At 41.1% G+C, this 14,681-nt stretch overlaps 1 protein-coding gene across 11 annotated transcripts in view; it reads right to left on the bottom strand.

The window, feature by feature from the left end:
• Window positions 1-14,681, bottom strand: part of CAMK2D (calcium/calmodulin dependent protein kinase II delta) — a 257,409-nt gene that overhangs the window by 58,556 nt on the left and 184,172 nt on the right. For all 11 annotated transcript variants that reach the window (XM_007670171.3, XM_029077177.1, XM_029077180.1 and 8 more), the window contains exons 7-9: window positions 9,978-10,080; window positions 2,119-2,202; window positions 1,099-1,193 (exon numbers count right to left, since the gene is read on the bottom strand). In XM_007670171.3, the coding sequence (XP_007668361.3) occupies window positions 1,099-1,193; window positions 2,119-2,202; window positions 9,978-10,080 (282 nt within the window). The remainder of the gene's footprint in view (window positions 1-1,098; window positions 1,194-2,118; window positions 2,203-9,977; window positions 10,081-14,681) is intronic.

The following is a 14,681-nucleotide window of genomic DNA, read 5'->3' as shown; positions in this document are numbered from 1 at the left end:
TAGTATTTGCTCTGGTTATGGGCTTTCCAATAACAATGATGATGATGATGATGATAATTGTGGTATTTGTCAAGTGCTTTCTATGTGCCAAGCACTCTTCTAAGTACAAGGTAATCAGGTTGGACACAGTCCTGAATTTGGAATTAAAACAGATTTCCTGTTTCCTCTTCCTCAACCCTTCGAGTTCTCACCAGCCAGGTTTATGCAGAAATTTGCACCAGGCTAAAAGAGAGATTGTTTTCTCAGGCACAAAAGCCATGGTCTTGTGCTGCACAGATGCTAAGAAGGGGAATTTAATTTCTTTTCCTTCTCTGCCATAGTTGTCTGGTAAAAGGGACAAGGTAAATGCCAGTTTTCTTGTGCATTATTATGTTGGCTATTATGTAGGCTATTACAGTGGTTCCTCTTTTATGAAGTAGAGCAGTATTTACAGAAATAGCTATGATAATTCAATAGTGTAAATCAACTCAAAGTTCAAGCTAAGGCACGCTGAAGAAAATCACATTGGAATATCCAGATGCCCAAGTACAATTAGATATTTATTATAGCATGCATACGTGACTTCATGATTTATTTTTACTTGTTCCATATTCATTAGAAGAGAATGTGTTGTGTATTCTATTAGTCTAACCATCAATATTCTGAATTTTTAATTCTGCAATATCTTCAGATTATGACCAAGGTTAGCTATAACTTAAAATTATTTTACAGGCAATGCGGAAAAAGAATTCATCTGAGGGGCCAGTAGTTATAGCACTGCAAAATGTAGTCATTTAAAATCATATTAAAATATACCAGACTCAATGTTTATTGCAATAACTTATTAACGGAGTCTGGAACGCTTGCCACGTCAACATTAAAAGATGTCAGGCTGTAAAAAGGTTTCAATAACTGCAAATGATATATTTCTCAGTTCATATTTGTCTTTCTCACACATGTACGCAAACACATACGGGAGAAAACTCTATGGAAAATAATTAGAAATCATAATTATACTTCGGGAATACAGACAAGTTCAAAACAGCAAATGTGAAGAATTTTTCTTATTAAGTAGACACAAAACTCCCAGCCTATTACTTAATGTCACTTGTTACCTACATCATATGCTCCAGCCTTGATCTGCTGGTAAAGTCTATGCTGATCTTCATCCCAGAAAGGAGGATAACCCACCAGGAGAATATAAAGAATGACACCTAGAGAAAAATCAACAGAGTAACACACTTAAGGCAATTTCAATGTGAGTGGAACATACTGCACACAATCCAAAATACAGACTATAGAGTAAATTGATTTCCACAGCCAACCTTATGCCTAATTTCATTTTAAAAGCAATGGGAAAAGTTAGAAAACTTTCATAAATGACCATAGTGAATCAAATTGAAATCAGAAAGTTTCACATACTTGTGTTGACTGGCAAATTATAAAACAACAGACTATGGCAGTGACTGGGGTTATTCTATCTTCCACTCCCATATGAACTAGCCGACACCTTATTTCACTTACCAATGCGCTTGGGGTATTTGATATCTCTAGTGCAACAAAGGTGTATTGGTCAAAGAGAAGACCTACCTTAGAGTTTAGGCACAACTAGTGACAGTGGAATAAGAGAAGGGGAAAACATCCGATTTAGTTGTGAGGAGAAGATGACTGGATTTCTAGTGTTATAATGTTTGCATCTCAATGTCCTGAACCTCTTTTTAACTTATTCACAAGGTTCTCATAAAATCAAAAGGCCAAAAGAACCACATTTGTAAATGGGAACTAAAACAGTTGTCATTATCCAATCTTATTTAGTGGTTCACGGTTAAGAGCCTTTGCATAGATGAACTCAGTCTGAGACGTCAATCCGAACGCAAGCCCGAAAATGGCTTCAAAGATAAACAGGGCCCTTGGGCTGTTTCTACACAGCAGGAGAGAAGCCAAGTCCCCACACAAATGCCTCTACCTATCCTGATAGGCAGAAGCTACCAAATGTCCACTGCCAAATTATTTCTTCCAGTAGTAAATTCTGTGTCTTCTTCCAGTTGCAGCAGCTCCTCCCCATCTTGATTCAAAACCAAGCAGTGCTTCCTATTCTTCCTAGGATGTGAAATACATACTTTTTACATGATTCCTTACCACACGCCCACATATCCACTGGCTTCCCATAGGGATCTTTTCTTAGCACCTCTGGTGAAAGATATCCTGGTGTGCCAGCAAAACCTGAGAGAAAGCAAAAGATTTAGGCACCTTTCCACGGATTGGCAAGCATCTGGTCCATTACAGATGGAGATACGGTGTGTCCCAGGAAACCAGGAAGGATTGGCTGCAGACCTGATCCCTCGAAATTCATTTCATTCATTCAATCAATCGTATTTATTGAGTGCTTACTGTGTGCAAAGCACTGTACTAAGTGGTTGGGAGAGTACAATATAACAACAAATTGATATATTCCTGCCCACAACGAGCTCAAAGTCTACAGGGATTGAGCATGGTTCCGTCAGCCCTGAGTTCTAACATTATTGCCAACAAGAGAAAGCACATTCTGTCCATCTAAGGAGGCAAGTTTACCAAGTTCTGTGCTTAAATTTATGGATACTCTTGTCCTAGTGTAATCAGACCGGTGACAGACACCCCCTGCTTTCAGAGGGACTACTACAGAGCTCAGGAAACTGAGAAATTACCACTGAGAAAGTTTTGATTGACAGCTAAATAGGAGTTTGGGGAGCATTTCGATGAATTACTTTAAAATATTAACCAGGCTTATCCGAAATGGAAATTAGCATGGGGAAATACCAGATGGTAAGGCCCACAGATTTTCAATTCATTAAGCATTGTACAATTTCAGTAGGAGTAAATACCCTTGAATAACTGACTTCAGGACTAATCATTGGAGAATTAGACAAATGGAGTTTATGTATCCCTTCTTCAGTCTTTGAATATTTTGTGACTTTACGAAAAAAAAAAAAGAAATTCAGAAGCATGTAATGAAACTCCAAATGGGACCACTCCATTTTTTTTTTACTGGTTTCTTTTATAAAGCATACTAGAAAAAATGACTTTTTTTTTTAAAAAAAGAGATTGGGTCTAACCAGAGTATGAATTAAGCTTGTTTTGCATACATCATGACAACTACTAAAAATTAAAAACCCACATTTTCAAAAAAATATTTGAGTGTCCATATGTGCTGAATGTGCATGTGGGTATGGAAACAAACATAATACTACTAAAAATAATGACTATTGTGGTATTTGCTAAGCATCCACTAAGTGCCAGGTAATAATAATGTTGGATTTGTTAAGCGCTTACTATGTGCAGAGCACTGTTCTAAGCGCTGGGGTAAACACAGGGGAATCAGGTTGTCCCACGTGGGGCTCACAGTCTTAATCCCCATTTTACAGATGAGGGAACTGAGGCACAGAGAAGTTAAGTGACTCGCCCACAGTCACACAGCCGACGAGTGACAGAGCTGGGATTCGAACTCATGAGCCCCGACTCCAAAGCCCGTGCTCTTTCCACTGCGCCACGCTGCTTCTCTACTGTACTAAGCACTGGGTAAATACAAGCAAATGAGGTTGGACACAGCCTCACAGGCTCAATCTCCATTTTACAGATGAGGTAACTGAGGGACAGAGAAGTGAAGTGACTTGCCCAAGATCAAACAGCAAAGCAGTGGCATAGCCGGGATTAGAGCTCATGATCTTCTGACTCCCAAGCCTGTGCTCTATCAACTATGCCATGCTGCTTCATAATATCCAAGCGTGGCATATAACAAACGCCTAGTAAATACTACACATTCAACTAGTAATCCAATCCACAGTGTATTCTTTCAAAAATAATTCCTCGTTGCACTACTGGATTACTCACTTGCAAGGCCTTTCTCTGTTTCTAAAATCGCCATTTTGGATTCTCATCTTCCTGAAACCTCGCTAAAGGAGGGCATGCTTTTTCTTCTCTGGCTGGTTTGCCTATTGCTTGGCTCCCAACAGGTAACAGCTAAATCACAGTGAGATGGCTTCGTTTTGCCTTCAAAATGTTTGTTTCATCCTTTGTGACTTTTTCTGCTCCAAATTCAGCTCACAATGCAGCCACCTTTTGATGGGCCTAGCCCATTCTTCTCCTTTAAAGCAGCGTTATGATCAGCAGTGCCTCAATACAAGCAAGTTGACTGCATTCCAAGACCTCACTGCTGGAAAACCTGTTCTTTCATTCGAGAATGAGCTCGGCCCGTAGGTGGAAACTGGATGAGCCTTTGGTGGTAGGGCAATTTCTCCCAGCCAAACAGGAGATTGGACACTACCACCGGTTTGAAGATCTTCAGTCTGGTGTGAAACCTAATTCTCCAAGGTTGCTACACCTTACCTCATTTCCTCAAAAATATCCCACCTTGTTCTGTTTTGTTTCTTAGCCTATTTTTAATTCTGACTTCTATTAAGCACTGTGCTTAATAATGAACTAATACATTTGGAAGCAGGCTGTCCCACACAGAGCTCATAATCTAAAAGGTGGAGAAGGTAACTACTTATTCCCATTTCACAGCTGAGGAAAGAGAGGCACAGAGAGGTTAAGTGAATTGGCCAAGATCACACAGCATACGAATGGAAGAACTGGGACTTGAACCTCAGTCTTTTGTCCCTTAGGCTCCTGGAAATCGGGGCACGACTTCCTGACTTGAATCAATCAATGGTATTTACTGAGTTCACAGCACTGTACTAAGTGATCGGGAGAGTACAATACGACCGAGTTGATAAACACATTCCCTGATTGGGAATGGACCACCAAGGTGGCAGAATTCAGTGGCAAAACACTGAATCCTGTCCTGGTAAGGACTTAATAAATATTATGACTACCAATGTCCAGCAAAACCATTGTTTTACATACCTATTTTTTATGGTATTTGTTAAGTGCTTACTCTGTGCCAGGCACTGTACTAAGTGCTGGTGTAGATACAAGCAAATCCGGCTGCACCCAGCCCCTATCCCATGTTGGGCTCACAGTCTCAATCCTCATTTTACGGATGAGGGAACTGAGGCCCAGACAAATGAAGTGACTTGCCCAAGGTCACACAGCAGACAAGTGGTGGATCCGGGATTAGAACCCGTGACTTTCTCACTTCCACAAAGGAAGTCAGCTTTTTAGAATATACACGAACTATAAATAGGCCTTTGGCTTTTTTTAAGGTTTTGGGGATGGGCTATTTGGATTATAATCCAATCCATTTTCCCTGCTGTTTAAATGGAGAAAGAGGGATCTGAAACTAAGAGAAGGGAGTGTGCTTGTCAGATGGAAAGACAAAGGATGAAACTGTACAATTGATGGCTTGAAAGATGCAAAAATGGAGGAAGAGAACTAAATGAAATTGGGGGTAGAAGGGTACAGGTTGTATGGGAGGTGAATGATTACGAAGCTAAGAAAGCAGAATCAAAAATCAAAAATGACAACATACAAACTAGTGGCAGGTGGAAGAATCTGAATATGAAAAAGCTACATCATGGAGAACACTAGGATGTCACTGGAAAATAAACATTGGCAAAGAGGATGATTTTTCAACACTGATGATGATCTTGGCATTGTACTATCTAGGAGAAGAGCAATTAGACACAAGCCCAGTAAGACAAGAGTATGGAGGAGTGATGAGAAAGGATATTCAAAAAAATACAGGGATGAAGCAATATGTTTTCAAAGCCAGTTTTTTTACTATAGTCAAGTGCTTAAAATCTGAAATGAAATACTTTCATATGGTAGATTATCAACGTCTACACAATTAAATGAGTGCCTGTGTGCACACCACTGTACTAGGTGGTTGGAAGCTTACAACAGATGTAAAAAACAGGGGTTTTGTCCTGGAGGCATATCAAATATCTATCACACAGTTATTTCTATAGAACATGGCCATAAAATGGTTATAATGATGCTGCATCTCCAAAGCAATGCTTCTTCCCAAAAAGCTTAATTCAAGCAATATCAAAGGATCCCCATGGCAACACATCAGCTCATTAGTACTGCACAAGGAAACAATTTAATACTGTTGCTATAGTTTCCTGGCAACTGAACCTTCAACTGCTGCAGATTGGTTCTCGGGATTATGTTAATCAACTCTAGACTCTAAGATGGTTATGGGCAGGCAGCGTGCCTACTAATTCTGTTTTATACTCTTTCAAGTGCTTAGTACAGTGCTCTGCACATAGCCAGCGTTCACTAAATACCACTGCTCGGCACACAGTTAAGTGCTCGGTAAATACGACGGAATGAATGAAACTCAAAGATACCACAGATGGTGAAATTCACCTATGAGCATGGGTGTGATTGAAAAGACCAATGTAGGACCAATGGCACAAGCCAGGTTGTCAGAGGTAATGTCTGCAGTGCCAGGGGCCGTTTTCTCTTTTGCCTCCTTGCTTCTCGTTTCTTACAAATAATGAACCGCAGAGGCGTCCGAGAAGGTATCAAGACAGAAGATTGCTTAAATAAACTTTTTTCATTTCCCATAACTTCCCTGATTTTCAGTGCGTATGAAAGAAGCTACATTCCATTGCTACTGTTTTCAAATCACCTTCCCCCTAACTCCTTATTGTTTCCCACTGGAACAGCAGTTGACAGAATATGGCTTTTGGTTAACATTGAAGGTAGTGGGGAGTGTGGGTGGAATTCAACTATGTTGGGGCGAGAATGCCTCTCTACGTCTCTTTTTAGGTGCACCAGAGGCTAGGGACGCTAAACAAATTATACTCATTTCCTGCTCATTATGGGCAGGGAAAGTGTCTACCACCTCTGTTATTTTGTACCGTCCTAAGAGCTTAGTACAATCCTCTGCACCCAGTAAGCACTCAATAAATGATTGATTGATTGATTGAAACATGGAAGCTCAGATGGTTCCTTTCAGTAATTCCTCTAGTCATCTGAGCAGCAAACTTGGCAGGAAGGGGGTCACAGAGCTGCTTTCAGGATTGTTTAGTCAAATCATAGATCCCTGCCATGTGAGGATTCCATTCACGGGTGAGGAGAAGGAATAAAAGGTCAGTCCAAAGTCCAGGATTCAGTGTACTGGTAATAAGATATCCTTAAGTGAAAATGGAATTTTATTCAACCCAAAGGGCAACCAAAATGAGGCAGTCTGAACAATGAACATGAATAGGGAGAATGATGTGGTTTCCCGAGTAAAGGAACGGAACACAGTTTTCTCATACTTAAAACTAATTTTAACAAGGAAGTAAAAGGAACACACAAGGAAACACAAGGAATTACATTTTTATGACAGTTATTGATGCATTTTCTTCAAAAGACTCGGACCAGCCAAGGCATAAGTATGCAACCTCAGGCACGGAACTTAAAGGCCTCATGCAAAATGGCCGGAAAAATTATTATGAATTTTGTTCTATAGAGCTAGACTTCCACGACAATTTGTGTTTGTGGCAGAATTCTACGTGCCCTTTCCCAAGACAGTAATTAGTCCTCTCAAGATTGTAAATTCCTCCACAACACTGAAAGATCCAAGGGCCGGGATCATGTTTACTAATTTTATTGTAGTTTAATAATAACAACTGGGGTATTTTTAAGCACTTACTCTGTGCCAAGCACTGTACGAAGTAAGCACTGGGACAGGTACAAGACACTCAGGTCAGACACAGCCACTGTCCCTCACGGGGCTTACAGTTTATGGAAGAGGGAGAACTGGCACTTAAACCCCATTTTATGTATGAAGAAATCGAGGCACAGAAAAGTAAGTGACTTGCCCAAGGTCACACAGCAGGCAAACGGCAGAGCCACAATTAGAACCCAGCTCCTTTGACACCAAGGCTTGAGTCATTTCCACTAGGTTTCTGTTAAGTGATTACGAGACTCTCTCAAGTGATCTTTATACTGCTCTGCAAATGGTAGGCACTCGATAAATATTACCGATTGATTCGTAAGAGTCAATAATTATAAATTGCGAAACATCTTGTTTTTCCAAAAATGAATATTCTCATTTTAATTGGAACACCTCCTCTCTTAAGAACTTCAGATGGTTCTGGCACTTAGTGAAGTAGAAACCTTGTGTAGAATTTACTTAATTTAGTTGGTAAATACACCTTGTTGTTTTATCATTTGATTTTGTGGTTTCATTTATTGTTCCAGAATTCCCCTCTCCTTCTGGTCTGTCACTAAGCCAACTGTTCATTTTACTGGTAGTACAACCATGCCACCCTCACTATTCAGAAAAGAAGGCATGTTTTAAGTGCCAACCCTCTTGAAGAGTGAAATAATAGGGGGAAAACAGAAATGATTCACTGTTAATACCATGCACACATTTTAGGAGATGGATATTTTCTAGAAATGGAAAAAAATGCTTGCACTACGACCAAAATTCTTTATTGTAACAACGTTGTATGGTCTGTAGGACATGCAATCATAAAAGCTACAGGTACAGGTTCCTAGGAAAGCAATTTAGATAAACCTTGACTGACAAGACAGCCCTACTGTCAAGTAGCATTCCAAGTCTCCCTAGAATTTTTGAGGGACTCAATAATTTTTCTCTTTTGTGAACTCGGGTTCCAGTCTGTCCTACATCCAAACAGCATGGTCTAGAGGTTAGACCATTTCACTTCTCTGTGCCTCAGTTCCTTCATCTGTAAAATGGTGATAAAGACTATTAGCCCCATGTGGGTCATGGACTGTGCCCAATCTGGGTAGCTTGTATCTACCCAGTGGGGAGGGAGGGATAAAATACTAGGGAGCAAGGGGGTGGGGAGAGATTGGGATTGGCAAAGAGGGGTCATAGGAGAAATACAGAAGAATTTAAGCACATGCCTAAATTCTTCTGTATTTCTCCTATGACCCCTCTTCACCACTGATTTTGACTTGGTTTAGATTGTCTGTATACCAATTAGTTCCCCCACACAATCTTAGGAATGCACTTTTGGAAATTTTCCCCATCCCAGTCTCTGTTAGTGAAATCGAGTTGTTTGGAAGTCCAAATATCCCTGCCAATGAAGGGCTGGAGGGAAAAGCTTCGGGCATCTTTACCCAATTTGCCTTTTTCAGATCAATTACTCTATGGTATTTATTGAGTGCTTACTATATGCAGACCACTCTCCTGGGCACTTGGAAGAGTACAATACAACAGAGTGGGTACACACGATCCCTGCCCACAAGGAGTTTAGAGATTCCCACCGCTGCCCCCAGAGGAACCTCATCTTGAGATGAAAGCAAGATAGCTGCCTTCCCATCTTGGCCAACCCAAGATGGATAGTAGGTGGGTGAGAGGATGCTGCCTGGGTTCATTCCTCCGGCTCTCTTTCTTTTTCCCACTTTAGCCCTGGAAGCCCGATGATGATGATGATGGCATTTGCTATGCGCTTACTATGTGCAAAGCACTGCTCAAAACGCTGGGGGGGGGGAGATACGAGGTGATCAGGTTGTCCCACGTGGGGCTCACAGTCTTAATCCCCATTTTACAGATGAGGTCACTGAGGCACAGAGAAGTCACACAGCTGACAAGCAGCAGAGCTGGAGTTGCAACCCATGACCTCTGACTCCCAAGCCCGTGCTCTTTCCACTGAGCCAGGCTGCTTCTCTAGCCCCAGTGCCTGCCAATCTTTCTGATTTCAAGTCAAATTTGGCACCTTTGGTTTTTGGAAGTAGTCAGAGATCTCTGCCATCAGGGATTAGCCAGTAATGAGCCAGTAGGGGCTTAGAATCCTAGAAGCCCTACTGGTATCGAGGTGCCCAACTCTACCTCTATCGTACCTCCCAATGGGAGCGGTGGGCAGTGGAGCGGAACTGGAGCCTCTATCAGCCTTCGTTGGCAATTCTGGGGAAATTGCAGTTATTGGATGGGTGATGGGAAAGGGAGGGAAGAGAGTCAGTTTTGTCGTTTTAATAGCTTTTTCACAGTTTGTTTTCCTTTTTGTAGCTAACTGCCCGGAGCAGAGTGGGAGGAACTGGTTGGTTCTCAACAGATGATGATAATAAATGAATAGTAAAAGGTTTAAGCAAGGAAAGGGGAACGCTGTACCTACCAAACCATGCCTGCTGGTCTCCTTGAACTTCTATCGCCAAGCCAAAGTCTGCCAGTTTCACAGCTGCTCCCTTGGATTTGCTAGCTAGAAGCAAGTTCTCGGGCTTCATTTTAAAAGAGAAAACGTTGAGATGAGAACACAGTGGAAGTAATTTGCCAATAATATTTCACTAAGACAAATGAGCAATCCGATCATGCGATTCCCACTAAACAGTCGAAGGCCATCCTGAATCCCAGGGAAAACATAGTTAGAAAAATCATTCCAACGGGCATGGGTGCAGTGTGCAGACAGATGCATAAATGCACGGGAGAGTCACGCTTTCAGCATAACAGAGTGACTACGGGATTAAGTTTGGGAGGAATCAAGATGAAAAATTTGGTATAATCCCATGTTGGGGAATGCTCCTTCAGGAACAGAGTTAGCTCTAGACAATTACTTAAAAGCACAAGGATTCTTTGCAGGGTGAAAAAAAACAACCAGGAAATATTTTGAAAACTGGAGAACTATACCAATTACTAATTTAATGAGTCTCAGTCCAAGCCAAATCAGAGGTGGCCTCAATATTTTGTCCCCAGGTGAGATGGTTTTAACTGCTTGATTTATCTGAGCTATTTCTGCAAAGACTTACACCCTTATAGTGCTTTTTTTAAAAAACTCTTATTTGAGTTTTCAAATCGATTTAATACAGAAAAGATGAACATACAATTTGCCAAGTATTACAAGTCCATTTTGGCAATTTGTAAGTTGGATAATTTTAACACTATGCATTTCGAGTGGCAATTAAATAATTAACTGCATTTAAATTTAAGACTAATATTAGGGATAGAGTACTATGTTTTCCCTGTAGATTTATCATGACTTCCGTCCCGATAGTTCATCGAGTACCGGACTATTCGCTATAACAAATAAGCCATTCGGACAGAGTAGCAAAGGCCCATAAACACCAGGCTTGAAAGACAATTAATTGAACAGTAAAAGACAATCAGGCATGGGCAAGAAAATAATTCTAATAAAACTGAAAATATGATATGCAGCATTGATACCGCATTTCCTGAGACTTTTGCTGCTCACTGCCATCAGATGCCTCATCACTCTGACACATATTCAGGGAAAGCAAGTGAAAAATTGTAGATCGCCAGATTTTTTTAAGCCTAGCCGTAAGTCTAATAAGGATCAGGTGAGAATAATTTCAACTGGCTAGCGACAGCCTAAAATAAGGACAACCTCCACATGCTGAAAAAAACACCTTGCCATCAGGAGTAGAAAAAGCGTGATCCTACATTTTTGACTTGGAAGATGTATTTCGATAATTGTATTGCTATGCAGCAATATCTAAAAACTATCCAATGATGAAAAAAGTTCATGTTTATTTTCTGACTTTAATAATTGAAATTTTTAGTCCAGTGCACTCATAATTTTTTTTCTCAATTTGAGAGCCGTTTCCTGTAATTACTGCCTGCCCTAGGTACCTTAAGAAAATCACTGCTGCTTCCTGACCTTCACGACTCATAGGCATGTCACAGATCTCCCAGGTGACACACACACAGAAGACCTTATTGATCAGCAACATAAAACTGTTGCACTGAGACTCTAACCCAGCAAGGGTTCCAAACACTGAAGTTATCAGTAATATTTAAGTTACAAATATGATTGAACTGTGCCAACGGATATCTCACTAGTGAATAAATACGGTTCAATAAAAAAATGTAGTGTGCTGTATAGTGTGCATTATGTCCTTAAACATCACACAGCTGCCCATCTGGGGATAGATGGGATGCCTCAGATTTTTATCATGCATGAACTTTGAATGGCCAGGGCATATATGCAAAACTAAAATGGGCCTGGAAGTCTTCACGGTACTATCTCATGAGTCACCTCGGGTAAAATCAAATCTGTCTGGTCGGAGATCTCTACCTTACACATATGGAGGGTGTTCAGCTGCAGTTATGAACATGTAAAGGCAGGGCCGTTTGTAAAGAGAGAGCTGAGATTTAATTATTGTTGGAACAGATCTATTTCAGAAAAAAAATCTGTATTACTGTGGTGAGGTATGTGCATGTGGGTGTTGTTTTAATATATTTACAGAACAGCAGAGTCCAAGAATTCGTGTTATTCCTACTCGGAGTGTCCGGAGGCTTAATCCATTCAGATTTCCAATAACATATCACCACCAAAACTAACGCTAACATCCATCTTGTAATATTGTAATTCTAAATTAAAAGTGAAAAGTGGTTTGGAAAATGAGATTTCCAAATTTATTCCACAGATATCCCATACTGATTCCATCGTTGCCACCTTGTTCATCCAGTGAAGCTGGTATTCCCAAGACATCTGGTCTTGGTGTCAATGATCACGTACAGGCAATGTCAGCTGACATCGCTGCATCACCATTTTCTTCCAATATTCACAGTTATTTGAACACATCTGGTAGAAGGGAAAAGGCCAAAGGTGTTCCCTTGTAAATAATAAGGAAAAGCAACCTTTTGCATCTGTTTGCCCTTCTGATCCTGGTGAACTTTGGTAAAAAACTCAAATACTGGGGAAATTCCGATAGGCATGAGCAGAACAGAAAAAGACCTGGGGTTCATGGTGGACCACGTGCTAAATAAATTACCAATCCAGTACCACTGCTAAAAAAACCCAACGTATCTGCAACTGGAAGATACTGGAGTATGGCATGTAGAGTTTGAGAAATAATCCTTCCATTTATAAGTCTGCCATGGTCAGACCATAATTAGAGTACTATGCCCACAATTATGGTCACTACATTTTAAAAATAATTTAGCGAAACTGGAGAAGGTCCAGAGAATTGTGACTAATAATAATGTTGGTATTTGTTAAGTGCTTACTATGTGCCGAGCACTGTTCTAAGCACTGGGGTAGATACAGGGTAATCAGATTGTCCCACATGAGACAGTCTTCATCCCCATTTTACAGATGAGGTAACTGAGGCACAGAGAAGTTAAGTGACTTGCCCAGAGTCACACAGCTGACAAGTGGCAGAGCTGGGATTCAAACTCATGACCTCTGACTCCCAAGCCCATGCTCTTTCCTCTGAGCCACGCTGCTTCTCAGTGATGGAAGAAATGGAAAATGGATCATATGATGGAAGAGAGATTAGAAGTATTTAGTCTGAAGAAGGCTACGGAGTAATTTACCGTGGACCTTTCGAATGTAGGAAGGTGAGAAGGAATTTGCCACCTTCTACATATTCCAGCAAGGCCCTAATATGAAACAGGTGAGGAGCAATTCTGAATGAACGTAAGGAAGGCATTTGTAACAGTCTACTAATGGAAGTTGAGGAGCTTCCTTCTTCAAGAAAAGAATAGCAGCTACTTTTCCTGAATGATGTAGCCGTCTGCCTGGGTCTATATAGCCCTATTATCTGATATTTTTTTCCAAAATGGTGCTTCTGTCACTTTTAAGATTATTTTTGGAACAAAAAACTCTATCAATCTGGGAGGTCAACTGTGAGAATGAACCTTCATTCAGTATCTGAGCAGGTTCCCTTGGTTATCTTTTTTCCTGAAGAGGAAGTCAAGGTGCTAAAGAGACTCAGCAAATTAGTGACAGAGCCTGGGTTAATGAACACGCAGTTCTTTGATTTCCAGCTCAGCTTAAGAGCTAGTCACACTTAATGGCCTAGAGGCTCCTGGGTTTTTACCTAGGATGTGAGAAAGGGGTTCACTTGGGGTCCTACCCCCCCCCCCAGCTGGAGAAGCAGCAGAGGCTTGACCTTTGACTTGAGCTGGAGAGTAAGGAAGCGGGCAGTGAGACAAGCTGGGAGACCCACGCGCCAGCCTTGCCGCAAGCGGCAACTGCGCCGGGTTTGGTGTCATGCCATACGGAAGCCCCAGCTCTGTTCGCCACTAGGAGTTTGGGCTCTGGGCCACGCTCTCTGCCAAGCTGGAGAAGGGCTGGGAGCTCCTAGTCGCGTGGCCCACAGGGCGAGTATGCTCACAGGATCCAGCGCTGCCAACTGGCACAGGCTGCGGAACTAAACCAGGAAGCCTACACACTCCCAAGAGGAAAATGAAATCTGTTCTCCAGTTCGCTGGGCCAATTGGTTTTATAAGCAAATTTAATAATGGTAAGTCATTTATATAGAGTTTTATATTATGCCAAAAGCTTATTCAGGAGAAACGAGAGTCCTCAAAGCTCATAAACTCAAACCGCAACTTTCCTGAATTTTGGGAGACACCTTAAAAATCAGGAAATTGAGAGGTTTGCTAATGGTTATAACGAGGGGCATTACCGACCTTGCACCACAGCCTTATGACAATTACCTCCAAATGAGGGTGATCGTTAAAGTCGATCCTTAGTCAAGAAACGGGCGATGACGTTCATTGGCAAATTCCATTTTGCCTGCTCTAGTTAGTATTATCCTAGCCAATAAAGTTGAGTAAATCTGAACCTGAAAATTGAGTTATCCAAGGTGTTTTGAGCCTTTTGGAAGATTTTTAGAAAAACATGTAGAGTTATTCACTTGTTTTTTCCTTGACACTCTCTAGTTCTAAAGTTCCTTTGGAAATACGTATTTTTCAGGTAAAGCAGTTTATCCATCTTCATTGCTTCCCGTAATATCAGGAAAGCTAGACCAACAGCCCGGGCTTGGGAATGTTTTCAATCACTGGGACCCTTTCCAATAAAGGTGAGAACAACGCTTTGAAGGGAAGCTGAAAATTCACTTTTATTTAAAAGCTG

The sequence above is a fragment of the Ornithorhynchus anatinus genome, chromosome 12 (assembly GCF_004115215.2).
Source record: "Ornithorhynchus anatinus isolate Pmale09 chromosome 12, mOrnAna1.pri.v4, whole genome shotgun sequence".
Taxonomy (NCBI): Eukaryota; Metazoa; Chordata; class Mammalia; order Monotremata; family Ornithorhynchidae; genus Ornithorhynchus; species Ornithorhynchus anatinus.
The sequence above is the reverse complement of the archived record's forward strand: the minus strand, read 5'-3'. Positions and strand labels throughout refer to the sequence as shown.